We start from the raw sequence: 22,666 nt of genomic DNA, 5'->3' as shown, positions 1-22,666 counted from the left end.
GGCCCACAGTGCGGTGCTTGCAGAGCGCAGAGCAATAAAAGGGGGGACTTAAGTGGTGGCAGTCGCAGATGGGACTGGGGGCGGAGACCGCCCGCGTGAGGGCGCGCTCGGTGAACACCAGTGTGTCAGACATGTGCCCGCCTCCCGGAAGACCTGGGGGGCTGTCAGTGTCCCGGTGACGCGGGCGCCCTGCTCCCCGCCGTCTCAGGAGACGTCACCCGCACCTCCCGCACGGGAGTCTGCGCGGCCCCTGCGCCACGGGGAGCCCTAGACGCCCGCGCCCCACCCACCAGCCCGCGGACAAGGCGCCCGCAGCCGTGCTCCCCACCGCCGCCGCCGCCGCTGCCGCCCCCACTGAGCGCACCTTCTCCACGGGCGCGGGAGGGGAGAACCGCTTCGCGCAGGCCAGGAAGATGTCGGGCTCCGGCTTGCCGTTCTTCACCTCGGGGTCGTCCCCGAGCACGATGTGGTCGAACAAGCCGAAGAACTCCTTGTGCCTGAGGGTCTTCATCTCGAAGGAGCCGGTCCCAGAGCTGGTGGCCACGGCCATGGGCACGCCGTGCTTGCGCAGGTGGCGGATCAGCCTTTCCACCCCTGGGGGGGAGGAGGAGGAGGAGGAGGAGGGCGGGGCTCAGGGAGGCGGACCCGCACGGCCACGGCCACGGCCACGGCCGTCTGCGGGCCCGGAGACCCCGGCGCACCGCTCCCTCCGCGCGGACCGGTCTGATCGGACGTGCACCGCCCGCCCCACAGCGCCGTGACCGCGCAGCAGAACTCAGCCACGCCGCCGGGGCGGTGGAAAAAAATGTCCTCATCGGTGTATTGTGTCCGAGGAAGAGGACTTTCAAGGTGACGGGAGCTTAAACGTGTAAGAATAAATACACAATCTCGAATAAATTCCGGCTGTTTTGGGTCCTCCCCGCCAAAACATCATTAAAGACTGTGATGGACACTCCTCCAATTTTAAACCCAAAATTACAGCCATGACTGCCCGTTTTTCTTCCCCCTCACCAGGAATTCGAAAGGCTCAGTGTTCTTCGCCTTTCTTCCTGGAAGAATCTTAAACCGAGTCGTATTGCACCTTTACGCCTCTGTTGGCCCCGTAATCTAGAACGTTCCCGGTCTTGCACTTTCAGCAAGAGACGTGGGGCAGTTCTGACGGGTCTGCAGTCAGCAGCCCCCTAGGGAGACAAGTCCCGTTCCCTTCGGTGGCACACAGGCGGGCGGGGAGGGAACGGGGTTACAGGCAGACACGTTACACGTGAACTATGCCTTTAACGTTTGTTTTTTTTTTAAATTCAGCTTGTTTATCATCAATGTGTTCCAGTTTCAGCACCGGCTGAAATATTACTACTATACCTGGTTTTTGAAAAGAAAAAAGGCCAAGGCGTGTATTCCAGTGCAATTCTGCAGCCATTTTGTCATGAATACGGTATTTAGGGAACGCGGACACGGACAAAACCCCAATGTGTTTGGGGGACCCCGGGGCTCAGCGAAAAGAATGAGTATCATGTTAAGACGCCCTGAAAAGGCCAGGCCGAGGCGCAGCGCTCTGGAGCGCCGTGGGTCCGCCCGGGCAGAGCGCGTTCCAGCAGCAGCAGCGCCGCAGAGTGCGCCCCGCGCCCCCACCACGGGACCCCCCAGCCCAGCGCGGGGGAGGAGGCCCGCACCTGGTAACAGCGCCGCCGTGGGAAACAGGTCCCTGAGCCGGGCCTGGCTCTCCCTCACCAGCGCCTCCTTGTCCGTGGGCAGCTGCAGCTCGTCTATGATGATCTGCGCCGCCTCCAGGGCCTTCTTGCCCATCACCAGCGACTTCACGGCCCACGTGTACTGCTTGCCGTAGCGGCCACAGATTTCCTGGAACACCGCCGAGTAGAGCTGCTCGGTGTCTGCAGAAACCACCAAGGGGAGACGAGGGGGTGGGGGGGGGGAGTTAGGGTGTGCGTGCCACGGGAGCGAAAAGTCCCTGCCACGTAGGCAGGTACACGCCTGGCCCGCCCACGCGTGCCGACGGACGGCAGCACGCAGGGCCACCGGCGTGGGGCCGTCCGCGGTCAGGGTCCCCCAGCAGGCAGCGCCCCCAGAGGCGAGCCCAGCAGGCACGCCCCGCTGCGGGCGCCGCCTGAACACGGCGTGAGCACACACTCGTCGGTGCAGCCCGAGTGGGGGACGCACACGTCCTGCGCTCGCCCCTCGCTCTCGCGCGCCCGCCACACCACGCCACACTGCTGACACCCCCTGGGGGGGGCGGGGGCTCCCCAGCCAGCGTTCAGGGACGGCAGGTGGGCGCCCGAAAGTTGACTTGGCCCTGACCCTGCTGACCCGGAGAGGGCGCCCGATCGTCCCCAGGGCCCAGGCTCGGCGCCCAGACCGGCGGCGGCGGCGGCGGCGGCAGCGCAGGCTCCGGGGGAACAGTGCCCACGCCGCCACCGCGCAGCGCAGCGCAGCGCACTACGACCCAGGGCACCCCGTGTGTGTTCTCCAGGTCTCCGTTTTGCAGATGCAGGCGGAGCCTGTAAACAACCAGCAGCCCCGGCGCCAGGACCACCGATCCCGGCACAGGGGGCGGGGCCAGGACGACGGGGGACCGCGGGTGAGGGCTGAACTGCGGCGGGAGCCACGTGCGGCGCTCTCCGGGGGCCTGTCACTCAGCGCAGCCTCGCGCCCCGGAGCGCGCCACCTGGCGGCTCAGGCCCCGCCCCGCCCGGAAAGCCCCGCCCACGTGGGAGGGCCGCGCTCCGGCGAGCCAATGGCTGGCGGCCGTGTGGGCGGTCCCTGCACGGCGAGGAAAGCCTACGCGCAGAGGCGCTGCTGATTCCAGCCCGCGCGCGGTGCTAACTGCGGCCTCAGGACCCTCCAGGGCTCCTGAGGTCACGTGCAGGGCGCACGTTCTGGATGGAACCTGTGCGGTGCACGCGACCCTGACTCCGGCACAGGGCGGAGCGACCTCGAGAGCTTGCAAGTGCGCCTCCCCACACGGGGACGGACGCGTGCAGTCACGGTGCGTAACCGCTGCTGTCTCCGTTGAGTAACTACTTGCACAGAGAGGAACCGCAGGCGCCGCGCGCGGGGGCCAGACCGCCGCTGCGTGTCAAGGGCAAGGGCGGCAGGCGCGCAAAGGGCCAGAGGCCGGCGGGAAGACACGGGGGCCGCTCTGGGGCCCTCGCTAACTCCCGCAAGGGCTCGGAAAGGGGAAAGGGGAAAGCAGTGGGAGAAAGTGAACTCCAAAGACAGAAAAAAGAAGCCATCTCCTTGCACAACGCTTTACACCGCGTCTGCTGAAAGCTGCAAACGCTGCAGAGCTTCTCCTTTAGAAGGCAGGGCCGTGGGTTCGGCGTCCTCCTCCCCAGGCGGACACGGCCCCCTTGCATCGTCCCAGCGGGCGGAAATCACGCAAATCCTCGTGGCACAGCGAGGGTCTGACAGCGCACCCAACAAGCCCCTCGGATCCCAATGCGACCAGTGCGGGCGACGACGGGCTCACTGCAAGTTAATGGGGCGACGTTTCCAAGGCAAACACGCCTCCCGACGCCGACAGACACGCGCCCACGGAGCACGAAGCAGCTGCGCCAGGTCGTGGAACCGAACGCACGGGGCCCCAGCGCAGGAGCAGCAGCACGGCTCTGCGGCGGTGTCTCCGGGAACTCAGCACGTGTGGCGCACGCAGCAGCCACACAGGCCCCTAGAGGTGTCTCCTGCGGAAACGCGAGCCTCCCTGCGCCACGGGACCCGCGGCATGGGGTCCGGGCAGCGCTGCAGGTGAGGGGGTCCCGTGAGCCTCGAGAGAGAGAGAGAGACAGAGGGGCACTCGGGGTGCCAGCTGCCCGAAAGGCTGGTCTGGTGCTTATGAGCCGCACACTGCATTACCACGTGGGCAAAGGCGGAGCGGTCAAGGTCATTACACGGCTGCAGCAGGCGTGGGTGCCCCTGGGGGAACGCCCCCCCCCGCGGTGGCCTCGAAGTCGTTTCCTCGAAGTCGTGCGCCACCCGGCACACGAACACGCTTCGTAAACACTCGTGGAAGCTTCTGCCCAGTTGCATGACCGAGAAGCTTCCGGCCACGGAAAAGCTGTCACTGCGCAGCGAGATGCGGAGGGATCCGTATTCGCTGCTCTCAGCGCGAACCCTCACCCACCTGCCCACCAGGAGCACGGGTGGGTTGGATTCTGCAGGCGGCCCCCCCGCCCCGAGCTCCCGGAAACCGCAGCTCCCATGGGATACATGTTGTTCCTTCCTCTTCAAAATAATAATTAAAAAGTATACATAGAACCGGCTCCACGGGTTCTGGAAAAGGGACTGCGGACCGGCCCTGTGATTACCGGCTTACGCGGAGCTTATCCGGCGCACCTTGAACAAAGCGATGTAATGCTCTCTCTCCAAAGCTAACATGCCTTGCAAATACTCCTTCCTCATTTCCAGTTACCGGAGGGGGGGGGCTGGGCAAGGAGTCCACCGGCAGCCGGTGTTTCCGGCTACGGAGCGGTGCGTGTGCCGCGGGGACGGAAGCCAGCCCGCTGTCCCCCGGGAGGCCGTCACCCCCAGCTGGGCCGGGCGGAGAGGTCGCAGCGAGCTCCCCGCCCGCCTTCCCTCCCCCAGAAACGCAGCACCGTTCTCACGTGCGGTGCGCACGGCCTGTTTTCCCTGTCAAATGGCTTTAATTAAAAAAAAAAAGAAAGAAAAAAGAAAGAAAAATTCAGCGCACAGTCCATTCCGATATAAGTGGTGGTGCCGTGAGTTTTCTAGGTTGTTTTCGTCGGATGCAGGTAACTGATGATGGTCGAAAGGACTTTTTTCCCGCTTTTTTTTTTTTTTTTGGTATTTGATTCACTGCGTTTGTCCGCCCCCGCCCCACCGCCCCGCCCAGATGTGCAGCTCCGGGATGGCAGCTGCGGGAGGCCCACTCCTGGGTCCGCGCCTGGGGTGGGGCCGCTCCCTGCGCTTGCTCCAGCCCCCGTGGGGCAGAGCCGGGCCTGTGCTCCAGGGAGGCCCGTCGTCCACCGGTGTCCACTCGAGTCCCGCGCTCCCTGAACTTGGCCAGCTTAGCATACCAATGCCCTTGAGCCGAGGCTAGCTTAAGGCGACCGGTCCCCCATAGAGACTCGCCCGCACCCAGTAAAGAGCAAACAATCTGTGGAGTGAACCCTGATACTTAGAGTTCGCTTTCCCGTCCATCCACGGCTAACGTGACCTGTCATTTCCTTCCGTGTGTCCTCCCCTCCCCCCCATCAGACTTATCCTGACCAGTCTGTAACAAAAAAAACGCGGAGTTGTACACAATGTATACTGGTAATGCTGGTACCAGGTGTTCGGCATCGTGATTCGGACAATGTATACCCGAGGAGAGCAACCCCTCGTCCTAGTGGGCGGCTGTGCCCAGAGAGACAAGTCACAGTGTTACAGATGATGCCCCGCCCCCTGACACCCCTCCCCCACCCCTCCCCCTCCCGCCCCCTAGCCTTCAGCCCTGTTTCCCAGGAGTCTGTTTCTGTTTTGTTTTGTTTGTTCATTGTTTATGCGCTTTTCAGATTCCGCATGGAAGTGAAACCATATGGAATTTGTCTTTCTCTCATTTATTTCACTTGTGAAAACAAGACGTTCTTTTTTTTTACTCATTCCCCGAGGATCTGTTTATTGACTTGAGAGAGGAGGAAGGGGGAGAGAGACCGGGAAACATCCACGAGAGGGAGAAACGTCGACGGGTGCCCTCCCGCACACGCCCTGACCGGGGACGGGACCCACCACCCTGTTGGCGTGAGGGGGCGTCGCTCCAACCCACGGAGCCCCCGGCCGCAGCTGAGAGAGAGCAAGACTGTGTCTGTGAGAAACCTGGCAGGGGCCCGGGGTTCTGGAGGAGCAGAAGTCCGCCCGGTGCCGTGGCACCACGTGAGAGGTGACGGCAGATGGACCTGCGACGTAGCTGTGATGGGGTGGCACGGACACAGCTCCCCCGGAAGGACACGGGAGACGCTGCCGCTCCTTTGGCAGGAACACGGAACCGGGAATAAAAGCTCGGACAGATGCACGGAGGACACCAGTGACAGGATGAGTGAACGGGTCCACCCTCCTCTGTCGACTGGGCACTGAGACCGAACGGTCTCCAGTCCCGGGGCTGAGGAAGGGGATGGGGCAGGTGAACCCTGGGGGCCGGGTTTGGGGGCCGGATCTGGCAGGGGGTCCTGCCTATGCAGTCCTGAGAGCCCTTCTGGTCTGAGGGAGGGTGCCACGGAACCGGCCCCCTGTCCACAAAAGGGCGGCGTGGCCCGCAGGGCCGCGTGCTGAAAGCCGTGCTGGGAAAGACGGGAGCCAGAGCAGGCCACGCGTCTCCGGGGCCCGGGCAGGGGCCGGCGGCGGACACGGCGCTTCCCCACCCTGGGCTGGCCTCGGGCTTCTCCAGACTCGGGGCGGCAGCCCTGCCGGTCGCCCGTTCCTAGAAACCTCCTGGCACACGCTGCCGGAGACAGGTGGGGACGGCAGGGCCCTGGCATGACCGCAGCGGTACGCTTTGGCTCAGGGCGGCTTCCAGCGCATTCCTGCCAGGGGCAGCTGGCCCCCGAGGCCACGGTGCTCCTGCCAAAGCAGCCGCTTCTGTGGGCGGAGAGAGTGGCCGCCTGAGGCCCCGGACGCCCCGGAGGAGCAGGAAGGCAGAAACCCCCGGGAGGGCCGAGAGCGCACGAGCAGACCCCACGCTGAGAAGGGGCTGGCAGGGGCGACGCGCGGCCGTCCCCGCGTCACACACAGGCGTGGTCCTGCGGCCCGGCCCTGTGTGCCAGGGAGCCAAAGGCCCGGAGGGGCCGGGAACCAGCAGGGCCCTCGCGCACGCCAAGGCCCAGACGGAGAAGGCGCCAGCCACCAGCACTGGCACTGGGTGGGGGCTCACGAGCAGGCAGGGAGGGGGACAGCTTTCTGGAGAACAGGGACAGGGGATGGCTGCGTCCCAGCCTGGCAAAGGCCCTGGTACAGCCCGCTGAAAGCGGCAGGGCGGGCGGGCGGGCTGCCGGGGACGGGCCAGACGCAGGTGCCCCACGGGGCTGCTGGGGGGCATATGTCCTGAGCTGGAACTGGGCAGCAGCGCCCGGCCCTGCGTGGGCTGCAACCACAGAGCAGGTTGCAGAGCAGGCCCCGGGCCCTCCCCGGGAACACCCCCACTCCCAGTGCTGGATTCGCACGCCAGGGAGCCGGCCTGCACCCCAGCCTGTGGCTCGTGGCACCACGCGGTGCTTCCCAGGGCAGAGGGGCGGGGACGATGGGGGGAGTCACTGACAAGCGTGCGAGTAGGAGCCCCGAGGAACTGGCTCCCGGTAGCAGCGTGCTGGCTTGCACACGCTCAGGGAGGGCCTCTGAGGATCTCCTGGACCGTTCCCGGGGCTGCGGGAGCCGGTTTGGCCTCAAAACAACGCTACATGGGACGGGTTAACACAAACACCGGTGACGGTGACGGAGCAGAGCGGGCGTCCGTGAGCGGAAACCTCTGATCAGCCCCGAGCGTGATTCCCCGGCACCACCAGCGGCTCCACCGAACAGGGGTGCATGTTCTGTGAGCCGTCACGCCCAGGTTTCCAACGTGAGGTTCGCGACACAGGTGCTGCCGGGCCGCAGGTATCTGCGTGGAAGTGCATGTGCACGCCGGGGTGAAACAGGAAGGCTGGCCCTGGAGACCGGGAACCTCGGCGTGAAGCCACACGTCTGCAGCTCGTGAGAGCGGCCGCAGGAGAGCCTGTCGGGAGCTGAGGGCTGCAGGGCGTGTGCGCTCACGCGGCACAGTGACGGCGGGCCGCCGGGGACCCTGCAGATGGGGGGGCGCACGTCACAATCACAGGGCCGCATCCGGGAGGCACAGATAAGCCACGGGTTGAGAGGAACGATTTACAACACACACACACACACACACACACACACACGTGCACACACACAGGGGACTCGTATCCAGAACAGAGAACCCACAGCTTCCCGGCTCCATGACGAGAACAGCGACCCGGAGACGGCCCCCCGCAGGTGCTCACGCGGGAGGCTCCGACACCCGTGCGTACGGGACGTTACGTGACACAGGGGACTTCGCAGGCGGGGGTGCTCGAAGGATGCGGAGGGGGGGACACGGTCCTGAAGCACCTGGGAGGGTCCCCTGCCGTCCCCAGGGTCCGTCCGAGAGGGAGGCAGACCGGACATCCAAACTTGGGGGGGCCACGGAGGTCAGGGCCAGAGGCTGAGTGAGGCGGGGTTCCCTGGGAACACCAGCCCCCCCCCACCCAGAAGCTAGGAAGGGCAAGAAGACGGGTTCCGCTCCAGGGCGTCCAGCAGGGAGGCAGGTGTTGCAGCCCCTTCGCTGAGCTCATGAGGCCTGACTTGGGAGCTCCAGCCGCCAGAACTGTAAGCTAATAAATCTGTGCTGTTGCACAGGAGGTGTGCCATAGTGTGTCACGGGGCTGTGACACACTCAATACACAACGCAACAACAACAACAACGAACCCTTGGCAAAACAGTTTAGCAGTTTCTGCAAAAGTTTAGTACTCGTCTGGGGCACAAGCCGTAGCAATCACAAGAAATGAAACTGTCGGTGCACGCAGTAACACGGGCGCGTTTAACAGAAACGGTGCTCGCCGGAAGAAGGGTGACAGAGGGGGACGCACGGCGCGACCCCACCTCCGGTTCCAGGAAGCTGGAGCGCGCCCACCCACGGGCGCAGGCCCAGACGCACAGCAGAGCAGAGGGGAGCTGAGGGCGGCGGAGGACAGAGGACAGAGGGCGGGGCCGCGGGCGCGCGGGCGCAAGGGGGCTCCCCTGGGGGGCGCGGCTGTTCCCTGCGGCGAGGACACGGCCTCCCAGACCGCTCCCCGAGGGGCCGAAGTCGCACAGTCCTCCCGCACTCAACAACGAGAGGAAATGAGAAATCACGAACGGTAGCACACTCGGAAAACGCGTCCGCGTCTGGAAGTGACACGGGCCGCGCCCGCCTCCTGGGCGGCCCAAGGAATGGCTGCAGAAGGACGTCGGAGGACGCCGTGGCACGAGTGGCGGTGCAAGCGCGTCCCACCAGCGCCTGCGCCACGGCTGCGCGCACGGGGCAGCCGGCAGCCACCACCGCCCCCACGAGAGGTGCCCCCGCCCCCCCGCACTCGGGCGCCAGGCCTGCAGTGCCCAGGTTTGCAGACACAGGCCACGCCGCGCCACAGACTCAGCCCCCTGACACGCAGGGGGCCGGGCGCCCGGTCCCGGGGGATGTCCCCTCCACACGTCCGCCCCGTCACCCCCCGGACGGTGCCCCTTTCGCCACGGAGTGTGAAGACGCGTCCGTCCACGCCCACGCGGGCCCGGCGACGAGCAGGCTCCACACCCCCTCCCCCCCGTCACGTTTAATTACGGGGCAGGTGGGCCGGAAGGCGTCACTGAGAGCAGAGCAGGGCCCGGGCTCCCGGGGTGACGGGCGGCCCATCCACGGCGGTGGCGCGGCTCCTCGGACGGAAGGGACCCACAGGTAGGTGGCCGGGCCGCCCGGGGCAGGGACAAGGAGTGGGCCGGGGAGGTTCCGCGCTGGGTGGCGGGCCTCCTGCGGCTGCACACCGGCAGTGGGCGGGGGAAGAAGTGTCCTCTGTATCTGTGACCCCCAGGGAGCGGCAGGGCGCTCGGGTCCAGCTGTCCAACGGAGAGCGAGTCCTAAGCCCGGCAGGTGCGGGGCTGGAAGGGGCTGACAGGGTGCCTCCGCGTGCGTGCACTCGGGCACTCGGGCACTCGGGCAGGACGCTGCTGCGCGCAACCGAGGGGGAGGAGCCGGAGCGCGCTGGCCGGGGGCGTAGCGGACCTCCGTTTAAGCGCCGGCCCGGCCAGCGCTGGGGGCACAGGACGGTTCCAGGCCGCTGCCCCAGTCCCCGCCGCCCACGGCCTCGCCCCTTCCTGCCGCCCTCCCGGGAGAGGGCATGCGCCTCAAGGGCAGGGGTGCGCCCCCCGGGGTGGGCGCGCTTCCAGAAACACCACGCACGCCCTTGGTCTCCTCGATCATCATCGTCTTAACGCGTTCTCCCGCTGGCTCCGTGGGGAGCGTGCAGCGTATCACACACACGAGGCACAACCTATGTGTGTGTGTGTGTGTTCACCGACGGCTCACGGGACCGCTGAGGCTCTTGCCCACTGCAGCGGCGGGGGTCGGGGCCCCGACCCCCAGGCTGTCCGAGACTCCACTGGACATGCTTCCACGCCCCAATGAGAAGGTAAAAATCAGGGAGATGGACTGAAGAAGGAGAAAATGCGCCGCGGTCCAACGACAGGGCGTCCCCAAGGCGCCCTCTGCATGGAAGGCACCGGAAGGCTGGGAGGAGGCCCGGCCGGTGCGGCGGAGGGAGCTGTGCACCCGCCTGGCGACCGAAAGGGCACGGGTTCGATTCCCGGGCAGGGCGCGTGCCTGGGCAGTGCGTCAGGTCCCCCGTGGAGGGCAAGGGAGAGGCAAGGGATCGATGCTTCTCTCCCGCCCTTTCTCTCTGTCTAAAAGTAAAGAAAGACCCCGGTAACAACGGGAAAGTTTAAAGCAGAAGGACGGAAAACGGAACCACGTGAACAGCAGCCGGAGGAGGCCCCGCGGGGCTGTGCCACGGCGGGCAGCCTTAGACAGACACATTTACGGGGAACAAAGCAGCGACATGTCCCACCGACGTGCATAGCGGGACCGGCTCCAGCAGGCGCGTCTGTGCGGACCTGACACAGCTGGACGCTGTAACGCAAACGCCGACGGGACGGAAGGGGCACTCGGACGGTTCCGCAGGAGCGGCCGCAGAGACCTGGGTTCTGCCTGCTGCGTGGGGGCCGGGCGAGACGGAAGGGCAACCGGGAAATACAGGCCGTGGCCCGAGCCCCTGAGCGGCTCCTATTCCACAGAGCACGGGTGTTGGGAACAGCCTGCCTGGTTTCAGGAGCTGTAACCCCCCCTGCCCAGGCTAAGGCTGAGGGAGCGACCTTGGGACCATGAGCCACTACGGACACAAAGCTTGTCTCCCTGGCAGGGGCACCGCCTCTGCCCCCTTTACTTCACCCTGCCTGGCCCCCAGTGCCTGATCAGTTAGCCAATGATGGGTGAGATTCCTCAAGGGAGGCACGACCTAAGACAGGCATGGTCATGGGGGCCCCCAAGGAAGGACTTGGGGGGCTACAGCAAAAGGGGGTGATGGACCCTCGCCCCTCCACTTTGACATGGCCTGGGTCCTCATTGTCTGCCAGAAGTCTCCTAATCTCTTGGCTGCCTGACTTCCCCCGCCTGACTTCAGCCTGAATCAACGAGGGAGGGCGGTGCGGCCCTGGGCTGGAAAGGGCAGGTTCCCCGGGGCGATCAGGCCTAAGAAAGAATGCATAGAATCCTGAGAAACTTGCTTTGCTCAGAATGCTCTCAGTTTTCTGACAAGGGTCCGAGCGGGAAATGAGTTTGTCTCACAAAGTTTTAGGGCCCTTGAGTTAACTGAACCTGACTCAGAATAAGACCCCATGGTTCTCTGAATGTTATTTACTGTTTGACCCTCACTGCCTGACAATGACTGATGAGCTTTACCTGCGTTCCTGTGCAAATTGAACCCAATAAAAGCCCACTGAGGAACAGGCTCCTGGCCCTTTCCCTCTGAGAGATCGGCCACCTTTCCTCCCCAACAGACCATGTCTTGGTAGACTTATTCTCATCCGTGGCAGCAGGGCGGGGGTGGCGGGGGGTCCCTGCAGGCACAGCCCCCCCACACAGGGGGCCTTCGCAGGTGCGCACAGACACTCCACTCAGCCGTAAGGAAATGCACGTCTCCTGCAATGCACGGGAAACCGGCTCTGGGGAAGGACGCCAATGCGGGGCCACGCCACAAGCACTGCGGAACGCACAAGGGACTGAAATCGTACAAAGTTCTTACCTCCCCGCTCCACAGTCATGAAATGAGCAGTTGGTCACGGAAAAAAATGAGGAAAATTTGTAAACGTGTAAGAAGGACAGAACACACACCTCCCTACCGAACGGACAAAGGAATGCTCACACCGGGAAATGAGGAGGCGCCCCGGCGTGAATGGAAAGGAGAGCCCGTCCCGCCAAAACCTACGTCGCGACCACCGAGCCGTGCGCACAGGGCGGACGACGGCCACGCACCACACGCCAGAGCCCCCACGGCAAGGCTCAGAGGGCTGAGACGCTGGCGCGCCTGCGCGCAAGGGAGGCCCCCCGTGAGCAGGGGACGACACCGGCCGCGGCCGGACGCCGGAGGAGGCGAGGACACGGATTCTCCCCTGGCGCCTGCAGAGCGAGGGCGCCGCCCAGTTTCACCACCCTTCACTGGGGGAGCCCTCTGAGGCCGGTGCGGGGTTCCCGACGCCCGGAAACGCCACCTAACGCGTCGGTGTTGCCCCAAGCCCCCCGGTGTCTGCCATCGTGCGACCCCAGCAACAGAAAACGAGCACAACAAGAAACGTCCCCAACCCCCCGTCCTTCCCGTTTTCTGATGGCACAGTGACGTTCAAGCAGATTGAAAACACGAAAGGAGAGCCAGCCTTCCGCACCGTGCCGGTCACACGTGGGTGAACAGCTGGAGGTCGCAGACGGGGAGACGGCGGCGACTAGGGCTGAGCCCCAGCGCAGCCCCTGCTGATGGCTGGAGGGCACGGTGGCCTCGCCCTTTCCCCCAGCCCCGGCAGGAGGCCACGCGTGCGGGGGGTCTCCTCCGGCGCTGTGTCCCCCTGTCCCCATTGCGTAGTGGCCCACCGAGACACTTCCTCTGGGTGAATGTCACCGTGACAGGTCTTTCCGAAGGTTAAGAGAGGTGCACACAGACAGGTCTAGGTGGGTGTGCCTCTGCCACGGCGCAGACAGAGACACATTCCCCGCCCCCCCCCAGGGTCGCCGCCCGGGGTCCCTCCCAGGCTGCACTGACGAATGCGGAATGCGCACAGCTCCGTCTTTCCGCTGCAGGGCAACCAACGGCTGTCGTCCACACGGAGATGCGAGGGCCCGCCCGCTCCCAGCGGGACCCCTGCTCCCCAGGCTCGGGCGCCCGGTCCTCCCCCTCTGTCTGTCTCTTCCTCTCGTTACGGTGGGCTCCCCACCGCACACCACAGGTCCCCTGGGCAGTGTGGCCAGAAGGGGTGCTTTCAGCGGAGAGCGGAGCTCGTCACCGTGAAAGCAGGAGGCGCACCGAGCTCCAGAGAGTGGGCAACAGCTCTGGTGGCCCCTCCCAGGACGCCCAGTCCCGAGCACCCCTTTCGCTGTGGGACCCTGGGGTGTTTCTGTGAGGGCCGGCACCCGGGCGCTAGACTCTCCACTGTAGAAGCAGGAGCAACACCGGAGATTCGGGGAGGGCAGGGCTGGCTCCCCCTGAGGCCTCTCTCTCTCCTGGGCGTGTGGGCGGCCGTCCCTCTGGGTGTGTCTGCGTCCCCAGCTCCTCTTCTTACAAGGACCCCGGTCCTGCGGGATGAGGGCCACCCTAGGGACCCCATTTTAACTTCATCCCCTCTTGAACAACAGCCACGTCCCTAGGACTGGGATGCACGTGGGAAGTCGGATGGGAAACGCAGACTTCTCTCGCGTTGGGGTGGACAGACATTCCCGCAGCTGAAGAAATGCAGAAGCGCATCAGCTGGTGGGGGGGGGATGTGCCCCCTAACAGACAGGCCCCCAACAGAGAGAGAGGTTCTCGGGGGGAGGGGGGTGACTGGGGAGTGGGCCTTACTGTTTCATTACATGTCCTCGTTGACTGAGCTCGGCCATGGGGTGGCAATGCTGGGGACCGACCTGTCACCGCACACTTCGAGTGCCACTTTCCACTGGCACTACAAGGGGACCCCGTGGGAACTCTGCCGGGACGGTCGAGTGCACTTCTCGGGCGTCCTCGTTACGAGCGTCGCTGATGAGACCAGAAGTGGCCTTCGCGTGCTCAAAAAGGCTGCGTTTGCTGAGCCCACTCCAGGGGAGGGCTGGACGGCGGCCCACACGGGGCAGCTTTACAAACACGGCTGACCCGGCGCCAAGGTTTTTAGGCTGGTAAACATTGGCGAGCACTCCGACACTGGCAGGGCCTCTCCGTGGCGGCGGCGAAAGCCTGCGACATTCGTGAGCTGCGCGAGAAACCACTGGACGAGACCAGGGACAGGGACCTCTCTGAGCCCCCAACGTTCGCGGGGCGTGAGGGTTGGAAAGGAAAGGAAAGGGCGCAGGCGCAGCAGCCACCTCCGAGGTCCCCTGAACGGTGCTGGTGCAGACACGTGACGCACCAGGCCCCGCGGGTCGGCTGCAACGGACGCCCTCTCAGCGGTCACTCTGCACACCCTGCGTGCCGGCCACGGCAGAGGGGCAGGGCGAGGCGGGGCTGGCACCCCAGGGCACCTCAGGCGGAGGAGCAGGGCTGCCTGGGGACGGATTAGGTCCCTGGCGCGCCTCGGGAGGAGGAGCAGGGCGGGGCCGTTTGGAGATCCCGCAGCTTCGCAGATGCGCGCGGAGGGTTTTGTGCGCGCAGGTCTGGGGGTGTCGCTGCTACGTACAGTGTTTCCGTCTGGGGTAGCGGGTCCCCACCACAGCGGCACCACACACCTACACCGTGAGCGCCCCTTCGCTTGCACGCTCGAGTGGGCGCCGATCCACGGCCACGCGAGGACCCGCGGAAGGAAGAGCAGAGCCCACGGCGACCGTGGCGTGAAAAATCAAGAAGGGGCCCTATCGGATTAGACGTCGCCAGCGCGAGTGCCCACCACGCCCTTTCCGTGCATGGCCACTGTTTATTCAGTGTCCCCACGAGGAAGGGCCGCCGGCCCGGTGCTCCTGCAGGGGAAGCGAGGCCGTGAGCTCGGCTCCCACGCGGGCACACGGCCCTGGCTTTGGCCTTCGGCCGTTCCGGCCACCCCCCGCTTTGAAGATAATTACAGAGGGCAAGCCCGAGCGCGGGAGGTGCCAGGACGCAGTCAGCGGGAGCCCACCGTTTCATTAGCAGGGGTTAACGAGCCTCGGAGATCAGAGGGCGCACACCACCCCCCCAGCCACCCCACCCCCCTCCTCTAGTAGGTTCTCTCTCCTCCTGGGTGCAGGGCAGGGAAAGCAGCGTGGGCGAGGGGCCCCTGGGACGCCTCGGGTCCGCTCCCCGCTCCCGCCCCGCCCCGCCCGGGCATACCGGCCCACCCGTGGCCTCCAGCAGGGGCGCACTCACTGGGGTTTCTTCACCAAAGGACACGGCGCGTCTGGCACTGTTCAGGCCCTCGCCCTGGAACGGCACCCGGTGCCATAGCCTCCTTGGGGGTCCCCCCCAGCGTGTCTGAGCTTCCCCCACCCCGTCATCATCAACACGGGGCTGCGGCCTCTGCTTCCTGCACCTGAACCACTGCTGCAGCCGAGGCGGGGGCTGCGGAGGAACCCTCTTGGGCGGGGGGGGGGCGCACCCTGCGCCTCCAGCCCGCCTCCAGGACCCGGAGGAACCTGGGTCAGCCCCGCAGATCCATGATAATGCAGGGGACAGAACATGTCTTGCTCCTCCGACGCACACCCCACTGCACCTGGACTGCAGCCCCCAGCACCCCCCTCCCCCCGAAAGCACAGGGATGGACGGGGTCGCAGCCACTCCCTGCCCCCGCCGCAGTCACTGGTGGGCCAGAAAAGCTTCCGCGCATGAATTCTTTCCTGCGCCCTGAACGCCCGTCTCTCTCTCTCCCTCTCTCCCTCCCTGTCTCTCACCCCGAACACCCACCCACCTATCCACCCCCCCGCAACCTCCTACCAGGTTTCCCTTAAATTCTTCTTAAAGCGAGAGCTCTGCGGGGAAACACAGTCTCGGCAGCAGAGAGGGTCGCCCACTCTGGACGGCGCCACCCGCGGGCTGGGGAGGGGAGCCTCGGGCAGCTGGCCTCCGGGACGGCGCCCATGAGCCCCTGGGCGACTTCAACTGCACCGCGAGCCTGCGGGCAGCCCTGGTGACGGCTCAACGGGTCTAACCAGAGCTGCTGAGAAGCGCCCGGAGTGGTCAGAGCGCTGGGGAAGGCAAGGTCAGCGGGCAGCCAGCGGGCTGGCCCAGAGGTCCCCCGGGTCTGAGTGTGAGCACCGACCCCCGCACGAGAGACCAGCCCCCGGGGAGGGGGCATCAGACACACCACCGGCGGCGGCGATGACGGTCATTGCGTCCACACAGACGCTTTCCCTCGGAACGTGTTCGGGGACCAGTTCGGGGCCCAGGGCTCCGGAGGGATGTCCTGCGGGGGGGAGGCCTGCTGCCGAGGGGGAGTCTCTCAGCCCAGCCTCCTTCGTGCACACAGCTCCCCGTCCGGAGCACTGAGTCTGAGCAGAGCACTGAGTCTAACCAGAGCACTTAAAGGGAACCTTTCTGGTTCCGTGTAAGCGCCAGGCTCAGCATACTCCGCAGTGGGGCAGACAGGCATGGGGGGCACAAGGCAGAGGGAGCAGCAGTAACGGGCGTCCCAACGACCAGGAGCAAGCGCCCCAGCGCCCCGACCCTCTAGTGGGGAGGCGCCAGGACCCAGGCGGACCCCTTCACCCCGATGGCAAAGCAGCGGCGAGGCCTGCGGGGTCCTGCGCACCGGCCCAAACCGGGGCGGGAGGACCAGGCTCCTCTGCACGAGCGGCCTCCCAGCCAGGGCCCCGAGTGGAGCCCCAGCCGGTCCCTGGGAACGGCACAGCGCAAGGGTGGAGCCAGGGGCACTGCGTGAGGACTCCCCAGGGTCGACGCGCTCGGGTGTCGGCGTGAGGTCCCCTGGCGACTGCGCAGGAGCGCCCTCCGCCGGATCTAAGCAGGAACACAAACGCGCTAAGGGAAGGGCTGCCTGGTGCGTCCGGAGGATTAGAGCTGCTTTGCAAACTCCTGCTCCGCCGAGCGGCGGGGACCTGGCGTCAGGCAGGCCTGAGCGTGGCCCCCCTTCTGAGCGTGTGGCCCGAGGCGAGGCAGGAGGCAGGGACGCCGGTGCAACCCCCTCAGCAGGGTTTGCAGAGCTTGCTTGTTAGACGCCCTGCGGGCAGTGTGAAACCCCAGACGCCGGCACAGTGCAGCCCAGGCTGCAGCTCCCGTGACAACAGAGATCAGTGAGTGTGTTCGCAGCGCAACAGCTGCCGTGAGTGTTCGTCACGGCGCCTCCCAGACACCTGACAGCGGAAACTGGATGTTCAAGCACACCCCACGCTGCGGTGGCCCTGGGGGACCTTCCAGCCAGACGCTGTGCAGCGAGCGGTCCCTGTTGGAATGTCTCGTCCTCCGACGGGACAGGTCACCTGGGCATCCAGGTGATGAGCTGTGTGTGTGGGGGGGAGGTGACTGCACCCGGGGTGGGGGGGGTGGTTTATCTCCCCAGCTCTTTCTCGTCGCATTCAACCGGACTCTACACCCCGAAAAATGGCGGAGCGCAGCAGACAGTGAAATTACAGCGGTTAAGACACCGACACCAGACCACGACCGAAGTGCACGGACGACAATCGGAGAGACAGGAGGGACCGGCGCATCCCCAAGCGCAGCTTTTCAAGACGTGCAGAGAGGAAAGGAAGCCGGACGGGTTGCAGAGGAAGCGTGAGGGTCGTCCCCGGGACGACATCCTGTTCTCCAGGCTGTGCCTCCACGTGGAGCCGGCCCGGGCAGGGTGAGCCCAGGCCCCTGGAGCCGGCCCGGGCAGGACTGGGCTGCGGGCTGCGTCCCGACGCCGGCTGCACGGAGCTCCGTGGAGCTGTGCCGGTCCACCCCCGAGGTCTCCCCTCTGTCCCCCGTGTTCCCACCTGGGAGCAGCTGCGGACCACCGCCCGCTGACTGATGAACCAGCTGCAAGCATGGGCGGAAGGCTAACGGGGCTCGGGTCGACCGCAAGCAAGGCCCAGGGGAGCTGCGGTGACCCTCGCCGGCCAGTGACCGCACTGCTTTCTCGCTGTGATGACTTTCCGGACACACGGCACGGCCTACTCTTCCCTTTCCACGGCCCCGCTGGCATCTCACTCCTCACCGTGCCGGACCCTGGACGGGAGGACAGGTGTCACACACGCCCGCGTTCTCTGCTGCCTGGCAGGGACCTCGCCAGCTTCCACACACAGCAGCTCGTCAGTGAGTGAACTCAATGAGAGACAGCCCCGGCAGCAGCAGCAGCCCCGTCCGCGTGGGCTCTGCTGGGCCCGAAGGCCTCCGCCCCGCCTGCACATGCCAGCCCACTCCTCCGTGAGGGTGGGGGGCACCCAGTTGCCCCCTGCACGGGGAGACAACAACTGAGCGTGAGTGTTGGCTCCCCGGGAGGGCAGGCGGTGGATGCGGCCCAGCACAGCCGCCCCGGCCCGCCGTGCAGAACGGGGACCCCCCCCCCACACACACACACACAGCAGAGGCGGTGGGGTCCCCCTAGCGAGGGGCGTGTGAGGGTTCCTCCCTCCAGCTCTGAGCTCTGCACGCACGAGGAGGCGGCCCCAGGGACCCTTTCTTCGGCTCTCCCTGCTGAGAAGGTGGCGAGGCTCTCCGGGAACCGACAGATGCAATCCTAGGAGGTGATCAGAGCCCCCTGTCCCCGAAAAGCTCATCGCCTGCCCTTTCCACCCTCGTGGGTATTACGCGGGGCCCACTGCCCGCGTACAGCATGGTGAGAGAGCAAGTCCACGGTGGTTGGCCTGGAAAACCGCACAGGGATTGATAAATAGTAACTCAAGCACGCGCTGGTGTGCGCCGTCTCGGCTGTAAACGTCCCAGTGCCGCACCCCGTCCGCGCATCCTCCCGGAAGCTAATGTAGGGCAGGCGCTGTCCTTACGTAACGCTCTATTTCTGTCGTCCGCTCTGCGGGCGCCCCGGTGCCTGCAGGAATCCGCCGCGCTGAGCCGGGCCTCGGGACGCTGCGCGGTGGGGTTCCGCCCGCAGACGGGACAGGACTGGGAAGGACCGGCTCCGCCCCCAGGGGCGCACGGGGTACCCTGGGCCCCAGACGCAGCCACGCACACGGGCACCTCCCAACCGGCTCCCCGTGCCGTTCACGCGGCAGGGAGGAAAGGCTGGGCGTGCAGACAGGGGCAGGACGGGTCACGCATCGCGCTCCACGGAGGCGAGGCCCCGCGCCACGCACGGAAGTCCTGCAATCCGCGTGCATTTACAGAGTCGCGGTGAACTGCAGTCAGCACCGCCTGTGACGCCCCTCACGGAGCGGTCTTATTTCCCGCGGATGATGGGCTGTGAGTTTGGAGATAAGCCTCTCTCTCGCTCCTGGCTGATTTTTGAAAGGCCCTCAGCGATGACTGCATCAGACGCCTGGAAACCGCAGCTTACGGTAGAGCACATTTTACCAACACCAAAATTCCTACTTCTGAGTGGTCTTAATATCCACCTCGGCCGCCCCAGGCGTCAAAAGCGGAACCCATGAGTTGCTTTCTAACGCTCTGGCCCGCGCCGCCCTGCCCAGATCCATAGCCACGCACCCCACACGGCCGCAGAGCACGGGACACGGGAGAGGACTCTGACCTGGAACGCGCTAGGACGATAACTTGCACAAATGTCAAAGACGAGCAATGCAAAATCCACGGGAAATAATACCGCGGCGACTGTTTGTACCGACGATATGGTGAACGGCACCGTTTGGGACACTGGGCTAGAAAACAAAGTGCACCATTCAACGTCCACCTGTGCCCTTGGCCTTGTGAACGCTGCCCCTGGGAAATCGCGCGCGGGGCCGTTTCTGTTGGTGCCGCTCCGGGGCACGCACTTCCTAGCCCTTTAGAGAGAGGAGCCGGCTCTGTGCTCCCAGTTTCGGCTGCCCAGGCAGGCGCCGACGCACTGTGAGACCCTGGCCACCCTCCCTCCCCCTCCCAAAGCTGGTCGGGGTTCAGGAGTCACCCCGGCCCTCTTGTCTCTTTTCCGAGACGGCGGGGAAGGCCAGGAGCGTGGCCTGGGTCACACCCGACTGCTGCCTCGTGTCAACAGAAATTGAATGCCAAGGTGTCTTGTCTGTTTGCAGGAACAACAGCATGTCCAAATACCCCGAGAAGCACTCCGTCAAAATCTCTAGTCACTTCCTCGTTCCCCTCCCGTTAAACAAACCGCTCCTATCACATAAGAATTTCCCATGAAACGACCTACGTTCCAGTTCACGTCCTTGAAAACCTCCTATCGGGCCCTTGCTGGGGTGGCTCGGGTGGAGTGATGTCCCATACACAGAAAGGTCGGGGGTTCGATTCCCGGTCTGGGGACACACCCAGGTTTCGGTTAGATCGCTGGTTGGTCATGCATGGGAGGCTACCAATGGATGGAAGTCTCTCTCTCTCTCACACTGATGTGTCTCTGTTTTTCTTTCTCTCTCCAATCAATTAAACGCATTGTTAAAATTAAAAAAAGAAAAAAAGACAAGAAAAGAAAGCCAAGTATCGAGTCTCAAGTATCGAGGCTACATGAAGGAAGAGAATTTCCTGGGGAAAGGGATGCAAAATCCCCAAAAGCAGACCTACTCACGGCAAAACAAAGTGAAATGAACTGTTGATCCATTGTTACAGCAATGATAGGCTTGAGAAGCTACCTACTTAATAATCAGAGCAGGCATAATTGGGGAGATTAAGTGAGATAAACTAGCTCACTCTAAAACATAGGGCTTTATACATTTGGTACAAAGAGAGAGAGAGAATAAGTCAAGGTAAACTTCTCAAGATTTGCATAAAGCCTGACCACCTCCAAGAACAGCCAGGGCAGGAAAGGAGGAAAAGGGTAGGGAACCAGCCAGCGGGAAAGGGGAGGGTCTCGTCTTCCCAGATGCTACCCATTCTCGGTGTGCAGACACCAGTGCCGGGCGGTCCACCGTTCCACGTGCGTGCACCAGCCAAGAGGAGACCCCAGCTGGTCACCACCTTGCAGGCGGGGCCCCAAAAGTTCCATTGCATCACTTCAGGGGACAGCTACGGCACCTCGAGTCCTGAGCACGCATCCGGCTCATTTCAGAAGCTTAATAAGTTTGGTTTTAACGAGACATGTCGGTCTGCACTAACATTCACAAACCTCCCACAACAGGTCCTCTGGGCCTTTCATTACAGATGAGGGCGTTTGACAATGTGACTGCCTGACCCCCGGGGCAGGAAAATTCCTGTGCCCCAACTGTCCTCGGGGAACCCCGAAGCTCTGTCCGACTGTGTCATGCCAGCATCTGTGGCTGCCTACTCTCTTCTGTCCCATGACTGACCTCTCTGGGGATTTTTTTGTTTGTTTGTTAGTTTGTTTAGAAATTCATCCTTTATCAATCTGGGTCCATGAATAAAGAGGCTGTTTTACTTGTGTGCCTTTAAAAAAAAAAATGCGTCTCCTCACTACTCAACCACCTGGCCGGGCGAAAGCGGGGACAAGGGCACCTGAGCCATGTAAGACGAGAACACCCCTTCTGTTTAGTAGCAGGGCATCATCGGGGATCATTTCCCGGCCCTGCGCCTTGGGAGCTGTGTGACCTCGGGCAGGTCACTTTCCCTCTCTGACTCACGGGGCTTTGGGTTTAAATTGGCCCATGCGAGCATTTCCTCCCGCATTCCAGGGCTGCATGAGATGAAGGAATCACCTATGCACACCCCGGCCAGGTCAGTACTCTCCATAAACTAGGCGGGCCGTGTGTAGGTCCTAAGAAGTCTTATTGAGGCCAGAGGCTCAGGCTTGGGGTAGTGCTCAGGGAGGGGGCTCTCTCTGTAGTTATATTTCTACACTGAACATTGTCTTCTTTGAATCCTCCTTGGCTGGTGGTGAGATTAGGACCCATCCCAACCCACTAGGGAGCGGTTTACTGGCACAGACAGGACCAAAAGTCTCTCCGGTGTGTAACTTAAGAGTGCATCTCACACTTCCAGTGTCTTGGGTGCAGACGCGGATTCCGAGTGGGCAGCTCTGTGGGCCGGGGCCTGGGCGCCCCACTGCGCCAGGGCTCCCCGGGGATGCCCAGCTGCGCGGTCACTCTGACACTTAGGGGTAGCTATGTGTGTGTGTGGGGGGGGGACGGTGTGGGGCGGTCCTGGGCATTGTGAGGCAGGGGGTGGTGCAGCTGCAGCAGCAGCAGCAGCATTAGCGCTGGCCTCTTCCACCCCCTGGATGACAGCACCCCCCAACCCCCACTCCAGCAAGGGCACTCCAAATGCCTTCCAGACATTGTCAGATGTCGCCAAACCGGCGGGCTGACGACAGATGCCCTGCTAGAGGCAAGGTGCGTGCACCTCTTTGGAGCCCGCGCCTGCAGCCCCGGGGCAGGCAGGCTTGGGGGGGAGGGGGGCGACGGTTCTCGAGGCACCTGGGCAGATGGGGAAACTGAGGCCGACCGGCGTGCGCGCGTCCACAGCCCTCGCGGCCTGATGCAAACTTTGGCCCCGCGCGGGGGTCCCCCGAGCGCGGCGCCCTCCTGCGCCGTAACCCACGCGCGGCACGGTCACCGGAAGTGAGTGGCCCGGGCGGCAGCGGCGCCGCCTCGGCCCCGCGCGCGGCCGGCCAGACGTGGCCCCGCCGCGGGCCCCAGGGTGCCGGGTACGGCTCCACCGCGGCCCCGGGCCTGGAGAGCCCGCGCTTCCTTCCCGCGCCTTCCCCGGACAGCCCTCGCGGGATGCGGCCGCAGGCTACCCACCCAGAAGCAGGCCGTCCATGTCAAAGAGTAGGTGGGTGACAGGCCGCGGTACTTGCAAGGGCGCCGCCATTGTGCCGCCGTTCTCGGGCAGGTGGGGGTGGGGAGGAGACAGGCGCGCGCGCGCGCACCCGCCCGCCCGCCCCAACGGG

The 22,666-nt window shown here is 64.6% G+C and overlaps 1 protein-coding gene across 1 annotated transcript in view; it reads right to left on the bottom strand.

The window, feature by feature from the left end:
• Positions 1-22,666, bottom strand: part of LOC123829995 (pseudouridine 5'-phosphatase) — a 28,428-nt gene extending 5,762 nt beyond the window's left edge. The window contains exons 1-3 of the mRNA XM_045855919.1: positions 22,518-22,666; positions 1,671-1,889; positions 365-594 (exon numbers count right to left, since the gene is read on the bottom strand). Of these exons, the coding sequence (XP_045711875.1) occupies positions 365-594; positions 1,671-1,889; positions 22,518-22,587 (519 nt within the window). The 5' untranslated portion in view covers positions 22,588-22,666. The remainder of the gene's footprint in view (positions 1-364; positions 595-1,670; positions 1,890-22,517) is intronic.

This window comes from Phyllostomus hastatus, unplaced genomic scaffold (genome assembly GCF_019186645.2).
Source record: "Phyllostomus hastatus isolate PE091 unplaced genomic scaffold, TTU_PhHast_1.1 phas_scaffold_12, whole genome shotgun sequence".
Lineage (NCBI taxonomy): Eukaryota > Metazoa > Chordata > Mammalia > Chiroptera > Phyllostomidae > Phyllostomus > Phyllostomus hastatus.
This window is presented reverse-complemented; position numbering and strand designations above follow the sequence as displayed.